The sequence below is a fragment of the Mus caroli genome, unplaced genomic scaffold (assembly GCF_978045245.1).
Source record: "Mus caroli unplaced genomic scaffold, Mus_caroli_1 scaffold_6, whole genome shotgun sequence".
Taxonomy (NCBI): domain Eukaryota; kingdom Metazoa; phylum Chordata; class Mammalia; order Rodentia; family Muridae; genus Mus; species Mus caroli.
Window position 1 is genome coordinate 58,992,948 of NW_028227261.1, and position 18,763 is coordinate 59,011,710.

General features: G+C 39.4%; 1 protein-coding gene across 1 annotated transcript in view; it reads left to right on the plus strand.

Moving 5' to 3' along the window:
- The first annotated feature begins 5,921 nt into the window (after window positions 1-5,921).
- Window positions 5,922-18,763, plus strand: part of CUNH1orf87 (chromosome unknown C1orf87 homolog) — a 59,660-nt gene continuing 46,818 nt past the window's right edge. The window contains exons 1-2 of the mRNA XM_021161116.3: window positions 5,922-5,981; window positions 7,497-7,629. Coding sequence (XP_021016775.1) covers window positions 7,523-7,629 — 107 coding nt within the window. The 5' untranslated portion in view covers window positions 5,922-5,981; window positions 7,497-7,522. The remainder of the gene's footprint in view (window positions 5,982-7,496; window positions 7,630-18,763) is intronic.

Below are 18,763 nucleotides of genomic sequence, written 5' to 3' on the forward strand. Positions count from 1 at the left end.
GGGTAGAGGAGTGTGTTCAGTCTAAGTATGGATTCTGCATAAATATTTTATAACATAGAAGCAAGGAACTTTCCTGACAATCCATAGCAGAGGAAGGTGTCAGTTGTGTAGTTAATTCTTGGGATTTTTCTTGTTCCTTTTCCTCTGCCTCTATTATTGCTCTTTATAGTTTACAAACATAATGCTCTGAGGAGGAAGTATAAGCTATCTAGTTCAATGGAGTTGACACTGCGTCATAGTTGTACCACTTCCAGTTACCAAGAAAGTTATTCAACCTCCTGCCAGGTTCATCAGACTTATATTTCTGAACCATAGAACCCTGACTAAAGGTTCAAGCAACAATTTTATTTGACTCTGCATTATATATCTCTTTCTAATAAAAAATGTTGATTGGTTTTGATGGTCTTGGATCTATGCTGACCACATTAATTTTTACTCTAAAGGGTCAAACAAATGCTATATGACAAGGTCACATGGACACCTAGTATCTTGTGTAAAAATGTAAGTTATATAACTAGTTGTAGTTGTGTCTGCCTTTATTCACAGCAATCACACCTGGGAGGTTGTAGTTGTGTCTGCCTTTATTCACAGCAATCACACCTGGGAGGCAGAGATAGGCAAATCTATGTGAGTTCAAGCCTGGTCTAAATAGTGAGTTCCAAACCAGCCAGGACTACACAGTGAGAACCTGTCTCTAATAACAATAGTAATTTCTATTTGAAAAAATAGTTTAAAGAAGTTAGACTAGTTGGCCAAAGCTAGGTAGGTAAAACAAAACACAACAGAAACTTGTGAATTTGCAAAATGGATTGGTTGTTGGGAGTTTGATTAAGATGGGAGGGGGTTAAGCAAAAGTAGGAAAAGAGCGTGATCACAATGACGTCTTCTGCATGGATGAATGGACGAAATTGTTACAGAGAAAGTTTAATTATTTTTTTTTAAGAAAAGTAAAATGCTGCTGGGCAGGGGTAAATTACTAAAGCCGTAATTATGATGGGAAAAGCATTTTTATTAAAACTGCTGGTTCACTGAGTAGAGTGGGTCATTCAGTTCATGAGACATTGTGGCACATTTTCACACAGAATCAAATCTTAGCTAATCTTACAAGCCAGGAACTGAGGCACGAGGAAGCTTTGCTGTTTCTCAGCAAACAAAGTCCACAAAGGAATGCAGTCATCCCCTGGTAGCATGTAACTGCATGTGCCAGGAATTGACTAAGAAGAGAAATACTATACATAGACATAAGGGCTTAGGAGCCAAACAAAAAGGCCTCAATAAAGAACATCCAGGAGGCAATTTTAATGACAGCAACCTTGAACATGTACCAACAGTTTTCTTAGAGTCTTTAAACATCATGTCCTCATATTTATGTAATTAGTATTATCTAAGAAATCAGACCACAGAAAAGCAAAGGTAGTTTGTGTGAAGTAGTAACAGAACCATGCTAAGTGCAAATCAGTCTTCTGAGCTTGTTCAAGGTTGATTTGTGTGTCCCTGTATCTGTGAATACAAGCGCTAACCTAACCTTCAGTATCTCCCACTGTGACACTGTATAGAAAAAGGATAGTAACACAGGAGAAGAGGAAATCACAGGGCAATTAGAGCCTACTCCACTATCACCTGTGTCCTTGTAAAGAGCAAAAATGTGCACTCACACATATACAAAAGAAGAGCATCTTGTGATCCACAAGTTTATCTACAAGTCAAGAAAGAAATGCCAGAATGGTCAGTAGCTAGCTAAGTGGCATTTCATACTGAGAGAACCAGTCTTGCCAACATGGACTGCTGGCCTCCAGACTTGGGCAAGGACATATTCCTGTTACTGAATTTACTCATTTTGTGACACTTTGGTACTGCAGCACCCGAAGTTTGTCCATCTAGTTAGCATACTACAGTCGTCTTTTAGAGTTGAGAGAGCACTTAGAGGAGGAATAGGTTTGACTACTCTCTGTTCTGTTCTAAAACAAGCCTGCTGGGCTTTGTCCTATCAGCTGATGTCCCCTTAACAACATAGACAATTGTCTCCTTTAGAAAAGAAAGAGGGTGGAAGGTAGGATGGGGGAAGGAAGAGAAGAATCAAAGGATGGAGGGAAAGGGAAACAGGATAAAGAAAAGGGAAAGGGAGAAAGCAGGGAAAGAGTAAAGAAAGGAACTAAACAGTACAATCCACAATTTTTTTTGCAATATAACTTGGTATTGATGTACTCCCTGTTGGTCAGGGACTTCACTACAAAATGCCTCATTTTTATAGATCTATGATTAAGCTGTTCAAAGAGCTGGTTTTTTTCCTTCCTGTTTATACACTCATTCTACTTTGAGTTATATGGACCAAAGGAAAGCATTGAAACCCATTTTTCCCTTCCCTCCCCTGTTTTGATGGTAATGGAACATTCTGACATTTGGGAAGGGGGCACTCTTTCGTTTTCTTATTACAGCAATTCATCTTTCTTTGGGGGGGGGGAAGAGAGAGCTGCCTATTGGAAGGAGGCGTTTCTGTGGAATCTTTCTCTGGTGACTCGTAATCTAAAGCTGCTGAATCCAGGGAAGGTGGTTTTAACCTCGGTATTTAATCTTAGGGAGACATTTACTGCAGAGCCTCTTGTTTTGCCTTGTTTAATATAAACCACAGGGGAGGTGTTTCTTGGTTATGTCATTTCATAAAGCAGAGTGAGAGATGAAAATCCACAGTCCTGTTTCAGAATCGCTGTATCCCCTGCAATGCTGAAAGAGATCGAAGCCTCAAAAGACCGCCAACAGGAATGCTAATGATTAGAATGGCAATAGGAACGCACTAACACTCAGGATTATAATGACAACAACTAGACTCCACAAAGGAGTTGTGGGGAAAGGCTGACTATTCCTGGCATCAGGAACACCTGGACTTTCCTTACATTCCTGACTTCCCACCTACATTTCCACAAGCAAGGTGTCTTTGCTAAGCTCAGCTTCTTCTCTAAAACAGGAGAATAAATAGTCCTTGTAAAGTTGTTAGGACTGTTACATGGAGTGTTGATGGTAAAACTCTTAACAGTTTCTGGCACATAATAAATATTCACTGTGTTATTTTCATTGTTACAAGTAAATGCATAGTCGATTATCAGCCTATTACGTGTGTGAGGATGTTTCCAGGTGCCTGGGGTGCAGCCCCGAAACAGCCATTATTAGTTGTCTCCACTTAATGGACTAATTAAATGGCAGTTCATGGGCTCAGAAGTGGCAAAGGAGAAGTCCCCTTGGTTTTGGAAAACATATTATATTTCATCTAAAAACAATCAAGGTGGTTTCAGGGCTGAATAAATCCTCTGAAGGCCATTATTTGAAGTTGGCCATTGTTAAAGCTTCAGTCAAGCAAATGTCAAAGGACATAACTTACAGTTCCTTTAAGGTTCACCTGGAATTAGCAGAGTTTACATCCAATGGACTAACTGTGTCACACATCTACACTTTAAGAAGAATATGGACCTTCAGGAAAACCAATGGTGATTGTAGGGGTAAATATTAATGATGGTTCATCTAGAAATATTGTCAGTAAAAGGGCAATTGTTTACACCTGTGGCTGAAATCACTAAACCCCATCAGGTACAGCTGGATCCAGGCTCTGTGCTGCCCTCTGCTTTCTACGTGGAACATTTTCAGCTCTGCCTCTCTCTGTTAACCAACTTTCCACAGATATAACATGCACTGGGAATCTCAACACCTATCCCCACTGGTAGCTCCACCAGTGTCCAGCCTCTTTGCTTTCCATAGTCTGTTGATCATTAGTCTGATCAGTCCTCGGAAGATGTAGTGTTGGAGGAACAATGTAAGTGACAACCTCACAAAGATTACTTGGAATGGGAAAAAAAGCATCTCAGAGAAAGGGTAGGATGGAAAACTTATCCAGGAAGCTGGGAAATTATAGTGAGTGACTCTAATTCCAGTGGGTGCTCGACTCCTCAGAGGTTTGTGCAAACCAAAATTGCAGAGTGTGGAGAGAGAGAGAGAGAGAGAGAGAGAGAGAGAGAGAGAGAGAGAGAGAGAGAGAGAGAGAGATCTATCCTGAGAACAGAATCTGAAAACCATGGGTCTGGGGCTGATGATCTCTGAGGCATTAGTAGAGGGGAGACCCTTTCAGAGTTGGGCCTTTGGAAGGCTATGTGAAAACAGAGCTGCAGGTGGGAGAGGGAGTTGCCCTTTCCTCTTGCTCCCATGGCACTCTGTATCATGATGTGTGTCTGTGTCTCTTGCCACTCAGAGAGGGAGGCTCTGAATCAAGGCCATCCTTCTCTGCCTAGAACAAGCAACAGAGGCTGCAGCAAAACTGCAAACACAGCAAAGTCAGGGACTGAAGAGGGGTCCTTGGATGTTGGAGCTGGAACAATGATAATTCTGGAGTCAACTTAAAGTGTTACTACTCACATCGTAAACACAGTATAGAGAACCTAGAAATCTGAGTTGGATGGAAAAGTTATCTAGGAGGATGGATATACTGAGTTATACTGAGTAAAATTAAACTGCACTGGGTTCACTAGACATTAGAGCAGTTATTTTCAACCTATGGTTCAAGACCCCCTTGAGTTCAAGTGACCTTTTCACAGGAATCACATATCAGTTATCCTGCATGTGAGAAATTTACATTAGAATTTATAATAGTAGCAAAATTAGAGTAATGAAGTAGCAAAGGAATAATTCTATGGTTGGGGAGAGTGTCACCACAACATGAGGAGGTGTAATAAAGTTTTGATGCATTAGGAAAATTGAGAACCTCCACCCTAGAAACTTGTTCACCAAAAAAAGTATAGGATTTAAGCTGGAGTTGAGAGATCTGCATTGAGAATAGAATATGCAAACCATGGTCCTAGTGATCTGAAGAGATATTTGAGACAAGAGGAGAGGAGAGTCTGAGATAGCTGAGCTCTTTTACTTGCTTTCTGGGCTCTTGGTAATTTCTCAATATCTAAACTTTATTTCCTTTCCCTTTAAAACAAAAGTAAAACACTTAGCTGGCTGTTGTCAATAATAGATACTTCCCTAGTTCAAATAAGGCATCTGGCATATAGATGACATAGAAGGTTATTTTTAGAGTCCTATTAGTTTCTTTATTTTTATTTATTTTGTAACAGAATCTCATATAGCCCAGGCTGACCTGTAATAAGTGGTCAAGAATGACCTTTGATTCTGGTCCTGTCCTCTGAGGGCTTGGCCTATAGCCACTCACCATCACATCTGCTTCATGTGGAGTGGAGGATCAAGCCCAGGTCTTTATACTCGGGACTGAATCCAGATCTTCACGCATGCTAGGCAAGTACTCTATCAACTGAGTTACAACATCAATAAGTGGTGTATTCTTATTTAATGTCAGCAAAATTATGTTTTTGTTTGTTCTCCTTTTCTGCCAATCTACAGCAGGAAGCATTCCTGGAGCAAAGATGATGTTTACCAAAAGCCATGCATTTAGAAGTGTGGGTTAGCCTAAAGATTCCAGTTCCAGCAAGTTTTTTGTTGTTTTGTTTTGTTTTAGATATAGTCTTTATTTCAAATGTTATCCCCTTTCCAGTCCCTCCTCCGAAGTGTTCCCCTCCCTCTGCTTTTATGAGAGTGTTCCCCCACCCACCCACCCACCCACCCACCCACCCAGTTTTTAAAAGTAGAAGGAGGTCTTAATAGAAGAACAGGGCAGCCTACAGGTGAGCAAATTGACTTCTGGAATGGCAGAGGGATCCTTCAGCACAGAACTCAAAACACACAACTCCCTCCAGTCAGCAGCCAAGGCCTCTCTCCTCAGCCCTTAAGACCTTCTGCTAACAGTGGTGAGAGGAAATCTAGTTTCCGCCCAGCAACAACTTCTGCGTCCTTAGCGACAGGGTTGTAATGCCCCAACCGCGAGCTGGCTCTGTGATTGGCTGGATTCCTGAACTCCACACCCAACATTCTGGGTTGCTTTTTAGACTGAAGCAGTCGCAAGCTTCTGAACTCCCTGGGTAGGAAGTGCCACTTTGGCGGTAAGACTGCTTGCCCCTCTGATCGCTCCTGGGGATGGTCTCAAGGCTGATGCCCCACTGCGGGGCAAGTAGGACAAGATGGTCTCAAATGCTTGGTTGGCTTTCCACACCTATAGCTTCAAAGAGCCTGCGGTGGGCAGGATGAGATCTCTTCTGGGGTGTTAGTGCTGTCCACACTAAGTGAACTGAAATCATGGGAAGGTCCCTGATATCAGAACAGAACACTGGGAATACTTCTGCCTTCTCCTTCCTCCTCCAACCTGGAATTCCTTGGTGAGGCAGCATACCCTCTCCAGAGTTTAATTTCCCTTCTGTAAAGCCAGTGTTTAAACAAGAGTAAGTTCTAGAGGCCTCTCCAACTCTCTGAAAAGAAGGGGTCAGTCAGGTTCACCTAGAGTCCCTCCAGTTTAAACACCCAGGAGTTATCTCAAGCTGGTTTTCATTTGCAGAGTTGGTAGCTGTGAGTGCAGACTGGAGAGAATGTATCCCTTTTTCGATATACAAAGCTTCTTCAATCACTTTGTATTCTGCATTCACAGAAAGTCTCTGAGCATAACAGGAATCACTCTTGAATTCACAAATGGGGAAAAGGAGTATAAGAGCTGAGTACCCATTCTTCAAGTGTTCTACTAAAGCCTGACTTTCTGCTCTGGACTCAGGACAGTCCCATCCCAGGCCCTGAAGCCAGAAAGATGTAGTCTCCCAAGGACTCAGCATGCTTGCTTTGCAGTTCTTCTCAGATTTTGAGATCTAGCTACGCATACCAGTCCCCTCACTGGTAAAGCAAGAATGAACATGTTTATTAAGAGTATCTCCTGGCTGTGGAGATGGTTTAGCCTTTCAACATGAGAATCCTTCCTGGAACACACATTGGAGAAGCAGAAAGCTGATTGCAGCAAGTTTTTCTTTGAATTACACACACACACACACACACACACACACACACACACACACACACACACACTGAATGTAATTTTAAGGATGTAATAGGTAATTTTATTGGGAGTGTTAAATGAGTATAGGGTGACACCCTTTATACCCAATCTTCCTAGGCCCTGGGATTTAATAGTAGAGAAGCATATGTACAGTTGTACATAGAATAGTGGCTTCTACCACCCACTCCCTAGTAAGAATGTGAGACCTCTCCAAAAAGCATTTAGAATCAATTGCTTATGTCTAAACTGGATAAAGACTAGCTGTAACGAAGCAGCTGAATTATTTGGAAAAGATGGAGAGAAGCTATTTTAACTAGGATTTTCAGACTTGTAGTTTTGACTTCTCAAAGAACAAGGATGCTATACTCTTCACATAAGGATTTTATCTTCTGCTTTTAGGAAAAATCATGGGATGCCATGGTCATACTGTTCTTGATTTTTTTTCCAAATATCTTTAATTTAGTCACTATACTAAAGTAGTCTATCTAATCCCTCCAAAAGAATGGTGCCAGTAGGTCTTGGTGTTATTGTTGATGATAAATCTATAACTACTTGGACTGGTTTATTTTCCTTCTCGAAGGATCTGACAAGATTTGGAGAGGGACCATGTCTTCACCTTGGAAGACCTCGCAAAGTTCAGTGCCAATGCCGGAAATGATAGTGAAAATTGTTGGAAGTAAACACTTTCGTTACTTCGTAGAAAAGCCAGTGATGTAAGTTTCTTCTCTGAAAAATGACTGTGTTTCTTAGATGATAATGATTTTTTTAAACCAAGAACTTTTAAAAGTACCATCTTTAATAACTTAAGCCATTAAAATGTAAAAGTAGAAATAAAACAGTGTTGATAACTCCCTGAACAATTTTTCTGATACTTTCATCGTTATAATTCCCCAATTCTCTTTAATTACTTGGGCTGATTTTCCAAATAGATTGGTAATATGCACATTATGACACTTATAAATATTAATGGAGTATTGCTGCTTCTCCTAGTCAAGTTTGTAATCCACCAAATGCAGTAATTTGGTGGTGAGAGGAAGATAGGGAAGCAGACTATTAGTCAATTTGTTGTGAATTACAAGGGTGGGATTAATAACGAATCACAGCTTATAAGGCTTTCCCTTGTTCTTTTTACATTTGCTCCTTCTCTGAGCAAACTTCTCAGAGCTCAGCCACATGTGTTTTCTCTGTTCCATTAATGCCAGCATGTTTGAGGAAGGTCATTCAGACATCTTCAAAGTTAACTAGGTACTTGGCACAGAAGAACATGACAAGCTCTTTCCTCTAGATTTTTAGTTGTGATGAAAATAAAAGAATGCCAATTAGACCTATTTTCTTCCAGAAAGTTGGTAGCTAGTTGCCTTTTCCTCCAAAGATAATTTACTTGCTTCTTTCTGCTATTGTGTCATTGAATATAGTGTGGGAAGTAATGCTTATTAAAGTCAAGACAATCACCCAAAGCTTACTTAAAAACAAACATCTGGAGTCCAACGTAAGACAAACTGAAGCAGAGTCACTGAATGAAGGTCCTATGACCATTGTCATCCAAATGGATACGTAACACCAATTGCTTTTGCTGCTTCACTTCCAGCATTGTCACCCAGAGTAAATCCAACATGAAGGTTGTCATCAGTCCAGTGTGCATAGACTAGCAAGTGAGCAAAATCCATGATTTTGAGATCTTTGCAGAGCAGAGTGATGGGAGTTTTAGTCATAGACCTGTTTCTTCCTGATCAGTTGACATTGAAAAAAAATGTAGTGATATGCCTGGTCTTCTATTCTAATCTATAAAGCAGGAATTTAATGACACCTGTATAGTATGTTGACAGGATTAAAAGTATGCAGGCATTTTGCAGTGCCCAGGATATCTCATGTATCTAATAAGTGATTCCGCTATTGTTGAAGTATATCCTTTCAGGAATACAAAGTGTTTAATGAAAGCCATATACCATCCTATGACAAGGTTATCATTTCATTTATATTCTATGCCTAAGAAGCGGAGTATGTTCTATTTTATAGATGAAGAAACTATGATGAGATAAATGGCCATTTCAAGATCTTTACCAATCTTCTGTCACTGTATGAAAAGCAAGGATAATAAGCAATGGAGCATACTTCTACCAGGCATACACCACCACCACACCTCGCATTTCTCTTCAAAAAGCTAATTAGCTCCATCCCATTCAAAGCCTCTTGTTTTAAGAATGCCAAGTGTAGCTTGTTTCTAAAAGGAAACTGAGAACAAATCCTTGCTTAATTTAAATAGTAAGGGAGTAAATTGTTCATTAAGTAAATTGTGAAGTAAAAGCCACAGTTCTTGCTCACGAAACACTATAAAGTGGTATTATTTTATAGTGAGACAGGTTTTTCTGTGAACTTCCTGCTGTTGTTGCTTGACTGCCATAGGCAATTAACATGCTTTGTTAGAATCCTCTTCTGCAGGTGGAAAGTGAACAGTTGTCAACAGACTACTTGTTGCTGAGGTAAAGGAGATCAACAGCCATCATATCCCCTAAGTCTCCAAATAACTTAACTCAGGGCTGCTAAATCTGGAAAGGTTGTGTCTTTAAGTTGAACTAGTTAGTAAAAAATCTGCATAAGAAGTTTAACTAAATAACAAAGGGGGGTGTCATCAAAAGGAAAGCCTGAGTGAAAGACCGAAGCAAAAGAATAATGAAAAGAATTGGCAACACAGTTAGCTAAGATTTTCTATAGGACATTATTGAAGAGGAAATATTACCTCAAACTTGAAGATGTAGAACTGTGTATGAGCTTGTTACTCTGTCATTGTGCCAGAAACTACGGAATTTATTTCTTCACAGCTGTGGCTGCTAGAGATCTAACACTCAGGTAAGCATCTAGCAGAATCCCCTCTAGAGGTACCAGAAGAGGATTTCCATGTGCCCTGTGCACTCTTGCTTATCATTAGAGTTTTGGTACTATGTGACTTTTCCATGTTTGCACCTGTATTCAAATTCAAATGCCTCTTTTTATAAATAGCTAGTCAACTCAATTTTAGTCCCAGTATATAAATATATAAATATATTATAATATATTAAACTCTCTCTCTCTCTCTCTCTCTCTGTGTGTGTGTGTGTGTGTGTGTGTGTGTGTGTGTGTGTGTGTGTGTGTTTGTGTGTGTGTGTAAGGTGTAAGATTTGGGACTTAAACATAGTAATCTCATTGGTGACACAATTCACCCCATAACCACCACCCATCTGTGCCACAAATAAGGTAACTGAGGGAAGCTATTAAACATAAGATTGTAGCATATGTCACCATTCCTCTTTTCTACATCCATTATGGATGTAGAAAAGAGGAATGGTGACATATATATATACCCAAGACCTATTTAATATAATTACCTTTCTCAAAGAAACTTAATCTATGTGCTTTGAAGAATGAAGCAAATTTTCTGTGGTTTGTACTGTCATCATTTCCCTTTAAGATTCTTTCCAAGCCTTCCAAGTCAACTCTTTGCCTCTGCCTTTCTTGTCCCCTAGTAGACTGTATGAAGCCTTGCTTTTACAGTGTCATACATGAACAACCAACATTCATCCCACCTGAGGAGATCCCAAGCCCTCTCTGCAGATGGACTAAGCCAAAATTGCTTTTTAAATGGATTCCCTATTGGCTCCTACCCAATCTAGTGTGAGAATCCCCATTCTTCACCATGGCCTGAAGGATCCTTCTAAAATACAAATCTATTGTACCTGATAGCTCCCATAACATCCCTGAATGTTATGAGGTTTTATTGTGTTGAGACTTCCTATATCTCTGCCTCTCCCCTTAATTGTGAAGTCCTGTGAACAAAAATGTATCCTAGGCACAATGTACAAAGTCCTCTATATGTTGAAAGCTGAGTAAGTCAATTAGAGTAACACAGTTGCCAAGAAAAGTAAAGATCTAACAATGTTTCCTTGCTTTAAAGGACTTCAGGCCTGAGATTTCAAGCTTTCAAATAGCATGCAGATGTTACTCAGGATTCCTGAATAGTCTTTGATAGCTCTTTGAAAGGAAGATATGCCTTTATCTCATCTCCAAATAAGAGAGGGTAAAAATGGGGGATGACATCCAGCTGCTGGTGAACAACCCCTGGACAAATTGTAGCCAAACAATTTTAAGGACTAAACATGAAAGCAGTGATTTCCAAGGATCAGGGCATCTGACAAAAAGCAGATAAAAGTAAATTCAATTATATAGTCCTGCCTCTTACTGCTGGGACCATGAGCCCCAAATGAAAGGAATGAAAAGATGTGCTACTGTCAATTCTGATAAATCATCTTTCTCACAATGACCTGATACAAGGCATACTATTGAGGTAGGTGATATCCTGCTTTTTTCATTTTGCTTTTGCTAACAGCACAGTCCCACAGACCAGATACATCTGACCAAAGCAGGCATGTTTGTGCCCATGGTTCTAGAGGTTCAGGGTTGAGGGAGGTTGCATCTGATGATGGCTTTCCTCTTGGCAAAGGCCAGTAAAAATTCCTTTTGTTCTTTAGATACTGTGTTATCAGTAGGGCAGTATTAGACACTGGGTAGGCTGTCTGCAAAATTTTAAGGGGAAGGATTGTACACACTTATAACCATTTACCTTATTGTTATAAATCCATGTTTTCTCTGGTGTTTTCTCAAAGAACTCTCTTAGAGAACAAAATGTTGTCACTTTTAGTCCTCTGAAGTCATTCACAATAATACATTTTATATGTTTTTTTTCAAGCTGTTTAAAGTTTCAATAGATTTAGAAATTAGTGTATTATCTGAGATGCCATCACTATGCTCCCCACAGGTATAAGTGAGCACTTTCTGATAACTGAGCCTTGGGGATGCAGTAGAGCACACAGTGTATTAGTGGTAGAAGACACAGCCAGCAGTGACCACTCAGATGGGGACAGGAGAATGAGAAAAAGAGGAAAAGATTACAATGATACAAAAAGAATTCTTAAAAGGCCTTTCTGGACAGGCAACATTTGCCTGTGTCTCTGTGGAAACAGAGCAGGGTCATGCATAATAATGACCACAGCACATCAGACAGTAAGAGGACCTGAGCTGACCCTACCAGTGTTCCAGCAGCCATGGTCCTACTAGACTCCACTTTAGTGTAAAGATGTGTGAATACTCTTTCTGTTCTGAAGAAAAGGATGCAAATTTCCATAGGTCAAAGTTCAGATATCAGACAATTGGACTTCCTAGCAACTGCAACAAATGAGAAGGCCACTAAATTGAATTCACAGAGCAAAACAGCAACAACACAACACCAAAAAAATGTGTGAGATCAGAGAGGCCAACAGGCTCAGACTAGACTCTGTGAGCCATGGCGTGAACTCTTTCTGTAGCATGAGAATCTACTGAAAAATTGAGAGGAACAGAGAATATATCATATTTACACTTTCCAAAGCATGGTTCTGTCTGCTGATGAATAGATAAACTGGGAGTGACAGAGGAAAAGTTAGACCATTTCAGGTACTGTAAGTGTAATTAATCTAGGAAAGAGAAGTTATAGCTTATTGATAAACCCTGAATAAAGTTTGTTCTGAGATGTGTAGATGGGTTGGAATATTACAGGACTGAAATGAAAACCTGATGGTAGAATGGTTATCTAGAATGTGCCAGACTCATAGTTCAATTTTGAGTACTAGGGGAGAAGGAAATATCAAGGGAGAAAGGGAATATAGGAAGAATAACTATCACCCATAATTTTCTAAAATGCACAGTTGAGGGCTGATTTAGAGCCCTTGCTGTTTCGGCAGAGGACTCAGGTCCCCATATGGCAGTTTGCCATTATCTATAACTCCAGGAGATCTGGGACCCTCTGATGACTTTCAAGGGTTCTAGGCACACAGGTGGTACACATATATACATGCATGTCAAACACTCATGCACACAAATTAAAAATAGATAAACCTTTAAAAAAAAAAAACAACAACTGAACATTAGAGCAAATGCTGTTGTGTCTATTGACACAAGTTCAAAATGATGAATATGCTAAAATCATTCTGCCCTAAACCTTTTATACTGCATTTAGCTGCTTCTTTTCACCTACAGTGGCTATATTAGGTAAATTTCTCTTTGCTGTGATGAAACATGTAACAAGAAGCAGGTCAAGGACGAAAAGATTTACTTTGGGTCTCATTCAGAAGGTCTGCAGCAGAAGCATGAGGCAGCTGGTCACACTGCATCCACGGTGAGGAGGACAGAGCACTCTGGGTCTCAGTTTGCTTTCTCCTTACTCAGCCCATAACTCCAGTCCAGACAGCTTTGCTGGGTCTTCCCTCTCAGTTCATCCAATTTTGAAACTCTTATAGACATGCACAGCAGCTTGTCTCCTAGTTGATTCTAGATCCTGCCTAGTTGTCAGTATTAACTGTCTCTATGGGTTTTGTTGATTCCTTCTGTTTGGCTTTGTGCTTATCTGAAGGATTGTGAGAAGTACAATGATACCTAAAATACTGTTGTTGTTAATGCATGCACATAGTAGAAAGCACAAGCAGAAATCGTCAGCTTATGACATTCTGTGCAACAACAAGGAAAACGTGTACTCACTGATCCCAAATACTGGGACTATATGGTAAAAGTTGTCAATTTATCATTTAAAATTCTGTGTTTCAGAAAAAAAAAACTATAGAAAGAAAGCTTTAAACTCAAAAACTAAGCACTATTTGAAATGACTGTAACTCACTCCCTAGGGAAATATAACCCTTTAAGCATGCACAGAGCTTATTGCAAGAGAATAAGGTAAATATGAGCAATCCTATGAGCAATTTGACAACAGACCCAGACAGGCAATTCACAAAAGAAGAACTGGACAACTGATATGGGGAAATTTTAGACTGCATGATATTAGAAGAAATATATACATGTTTAAAATGAAAATGCTCAGAGTAGGTAAGGCTTAGAGAATATGAGGGTGTATTTAAAGTATGTGCTCATCAAAAACCTTAGACATGTATATATACCTCAGTATAATCAAAGCATGGAATCAGATTCTGTCTTAGGGTTTTTTTGTTTTTTTCTTGCTGGACTAAAGCACCAAACCCATAAACACTTGGGAAGTAAAAAGTTTATATCACCATATGCTTCTCAGGTCACATTTCATGTCTGAAAGAAGTCAGGGCAGGAACACAAGTATGGCAGGACACTGAAGGAAGAAGGTGATACAGAGGCCATGAAGGAGTGCTGCTTACTTGCTTGCTCCTTGTGGCTTGCTCAACCTTCTTTCTTATAGGCAAGACCACCAGTCCAGGTGTGGCACTGCTTTCCCTCACCAATCATCAATAAAAATTAAATGGACCACAGACCAACCTAGTGAGGGAGGGCATTTTCTCAGTTGTGACCCCTTCTTCCAAATGACTCTAGCTTGTAGCAATGTAACCACCACATATTCCTAGCACTAAATATATAATTATACATGTACTCCTTTCTTGGGAAGCTGCTGAAGTTGGCAGAGTGGCAAGTTCTAGTACTGGATAGCCAATTCCACTTTTGAACAACCTGTTGGCCATTGTGACAAAGCATATACCCCTGGGCTGGAAGGTGGTGGTTAGGCTCTACAAGGGTATCAATTTCTACAGAAACACATTAAAGAAGTTAACCTTTCTCTGAAAGCAGTTGGGCACCAACCCTTTGTAAGGCCTCTACCACTTCCAAGACTGGAGCAGAATTTATTGACTCAGTCTGAAAGGCTGGTCCACAAAACCAATCAAGGCCAAGCTGCCCAGGAATAATTCAATAGGATACCTCTACACTATGACAACAAATCTAGTGTGGCTGAAATCTACCAGAAAATTTGCTTACCTGGGGTATCAAACTCATGAGGTTAGGTGGAAATATCAGGCAGTGATAGCCACTCTGAAAAGAAATAGGGAAAAAGCCAAGATCCACTATTGGAAGAAGAAAAAGGAAGAGGAGGAAGAGGAGGAGGAGGAGGAGGGGGATGAGGAGGAGGAAGAGAAAGAAGAGGAAGAGGAGGAGGAGGAGGAAGAAGAAGAAGAAGAAGAAGAAGAAGAAGAAGAAGAAGAAGAAGAAGAAGAAGAAGAAGAAGAAGAAGAAGAAGAAGAAAGAAGAAGCAGAAGCAGCTCATTAGGCTTGAGGGGCAGGCAAAAAGAAATGTGGAAAAGATCAGCACACTCATGGAGTCCTGCATGACCAATGGATTCCTAATATGAATTCAATAAAGCCAGTGCTTCAGTCAATCAACCAATCAACCAACCAACCAATAACTATGGCCTAAGTGCTATATTTATGGTTCAATCCTGTTGGAATAGTCATTGCTGAATGCAACAGTTAATTTCATAGATTTTCACAAGTTGTAAGGCTGGATACCTGTAGGAAACAGATTTGCACATTTACCCTCCACAATAAGGAAGTTTTAGTTATAATGGGAATAGCTGCAGAGATAGGGAATCAGAGTAAGAGAACTTTGATGTGTAGCACAAGGATGATTGGTTAGCATCTGTAAAGCGGCTACCAGCATTAGGTCTGAAAAGATTACAAGATGAATGCTACTGAAACTAAATGGAGCCTTCTGTAGCACTAGCCACCATAATGAAGGAAGTGGCCTTTAGTACAGGGGTACAGGAAGACTGAGGCAACTTGCAGGGAGAGAACCATTCAAAGCTACCCATCCAAAGTCAGAGGTAGCTGCAAAAAGACTCTACCTGGCCAGTTGGTTAGGCAAGAGAATGTCATGTAAATATATTGAACAGAGTATGCAAATAAATAAAAAAGTTTGTGACAAAGTAAATTGTAATGGTATAGGATAGGTTAAACTCTTGCATATTGACAATGTGAAAAACTATTAAATATTTAAAGTACTACAGAAATTAAAGTATTGATATGTAAATTTTTCCACATTGTACTGTAAACCAGAGATTTAAAATAATCAGGATGTGATTTCATCTTTTAAAAAAAACTAAAGAGAACAAAAGTATCTGCAAGAATATGACAGGTTTGCAGGATGATATCATATATCCAGTTAAAAGCTTGGTAACCCAAGTTTATATTTGCATAGTATACTAGTAAATCCATTTTTTCTTTACATATCACTGATTTAGTCTAATTCAATCAGACAAATAATGGGCAATGGTTACTGTTCTCACTCCATAAAACCATGCGTAGCATCCAGGACAGTGGTTCTCAACCTTCAGAATGCTGTGATGCTTTAAAACAGTTCCTCATGTTGTGGTGACCCCCAATCACAAAATTATTTCATTTCTACTTCATAACTGTAATTTTGTTACTCTTAGGAATCATAATGTAAACAGCTGTTATGCATGATCTCTGATATGCAATCTCTGTGGGGGTCACAACCCACACATTGAGACCCACTGATCTAGGGTATGCTACAGAATGAACCTATATCCTTTCAGTGTAGTTAGAAGACCTCACTCAGACACAGTACCCTAATGTGAAGAGATAACTTCTAAAGAGGCTGTTCAGTTGAACATTCTACTTTAATTTTCAATAGCCAAATTTGAGAGAAAGCCAGTAGAAATGACACAAAATCTCCAGCCTCTAACAGTTATTTATTTCAAAGAGGCCAAAGGAAAAAAAAATTAACCTGGGAAAACCCTGTTGCAATGTTCAGGAATTTTCCATAAAATTAAGTAATTCTATTATTGAGAAGTTGATTTTATACTAATCACTTTTGCTTTTCAACTTAGCAATTCCTAGAGCTTGCATTTATTATGATTATCAAGTAACAAAGTATCAGAATACATTAGGTGTTTTCCCATCTGTGCACAGTTCCCTTTGCTGAAATCTAGCAAAACCTATGCACTTGAACTTTAGGATCCTGATTAGTTAAGCAAGCTCTAGAACTCATGAGACAAAGATATCTACTATAGACCCGGGTGATGAGGGAGGTATTTTTGATGGTGGAAAACCATAAGAAACATCACTAAAATGCCATTTGTCAGGGCCTCTGAACACTAGGCAAAGTGGCATGGTGTCTTTTCTTTCTGTACTGGGATTGAATGAACATAGGGCATATTTGGCAAGTGCTCACTAACAAAACCATTTCTCCTGCCTTTCTGGTTGTGATTTTGGTTGTTAGCCATTTATGTACAACATCTTGCTAGTTGTTTGTGATTGCCTTGACCTCCTTGGTACATGAATATGAACCTGTTTCGTGGGTTTTTCACAAGTTCATAGGTTTCCAAAGAATCAATTGTTCCATTTTTTCCTAGAATATTTTTTCTCTTTAATTAATTAATTTGTTTGTTGATTGTTTTGTTGTTGTTTTTGTATATTCTCTCTTAATAATATAGTCTTGATACAATGGCTATCTTGAATAGGTGTTTACTACCATCAGAATAAGGAGGTAATAATATATACTCAAAAGACAAACAGAAGTCAAGGTCTGTGGTACACAAGATACACAACTGTAAATAATAAATAGAGCTTTCGCGGGGCAGTGGTGGCGCACGCCTTTAATCCCAGCACTCGGGAGGCAGAGGCAGGCGGATTTCTTTTTTTTTTTTTTTTTTTTGGTTTTTGAGACAGGGTTTCTCTGTGTAGCCCTGGCTGTCCTGGCACTCACTTTGTAGACCAGGCTGGCCTCGAACTCAGAAATCCGCCTGCCTCTGCCTCCCGAGTGCTGGGATTAAAGGCGTGCGCCACCACGCCCGGCTGGCAGGCGGATTTCTGAGTTCGAGGCCAGCCTGGTCTACAGAGTGAGTTCCAGGACAGCCAGGGCTATACAGAGAAACCCTGTCTTGGAAAAAAAAAAATAAATAGAGCTTTCAGGAAAGCAGAGATATTGAGATGTCATTTATGATTTAAAAGAAAATCACATCAAAGAACAATCACTGGTTGAAATAGTTACTAATTTATATCTTCCACAATCACAGTCATTTGAGAAAGCTTCTATATTCTACAAAAAAACTATGGGTTGAGCACATAAATTTACAATTTTCATTAATGCCAGAACAGAGCTCAGTGTTATAAAGAGTTGAGCTTCTTTGTGATTGTAACATCTCTGTCTTTGGGAAAGTATAAACATAGGTTGAATGAGCACGTTGATGTTCTACAAAGACAATAGCTTAGGATATAGAATAGAAACCACTCTAGGTTAGGTTTGTTTTCACTAAAATTTGCATTCGTGTTTTAAAGACAAGATTTAAAACCCTATTGTTTAATTATGAATAGTTTGTAAATTATATGGTGTGAAATTGAGGCACACAGGCTTTGGAGACATATGAGTCTGGATTAAAGTGTGGTAATGTATACATTTGTGATGTCACTAGTGATGAAGCAGTGATTTGTTTATGTATAGATATAGGAGTAGAATTAACATCATTTTAACATCTTTCTGGAAACTAAATCTCTTTTGTAATATCCCCATAGCTCAAAAACAAACAAACAAACAAAAAACAAGAAAACAAAAAAAGCACAATGTTAGAAACCCTCACAGATTTTCATAATAACATTTTCAACATATTTTATCACAGACTTTGTCCTTCAGATATCATGATATTTCATTTACAATGATATTTCAGGTGTATTCCCTCCCGAATTGCGATGTTATGTTTAACATCTTTCTAAAAAATAAGAAGAGAGGGAAGACCCTGATAGTGCTGATGATTTCTTATGACTTTCAATAAGAACATTTTACAAAAATGAAAATTAGATCCAAAGTCCCTGTGCTATCACAGTCCCGGGAGTCTACTCTAGAGGATAGTTGGCACATGGTTGGGAATTGGAGCCATTGATTGGCTGCCAAGGCTGGCAGACATTTTGGATGGCATCTGGTGACCTTTTGCTGATCCCCCTGGGTACTCTATTTGAGATTTTATGTAATCCAAATGAAATGTGTGATCTGTTGAGGTAGAGTTATATAGGAGGGTC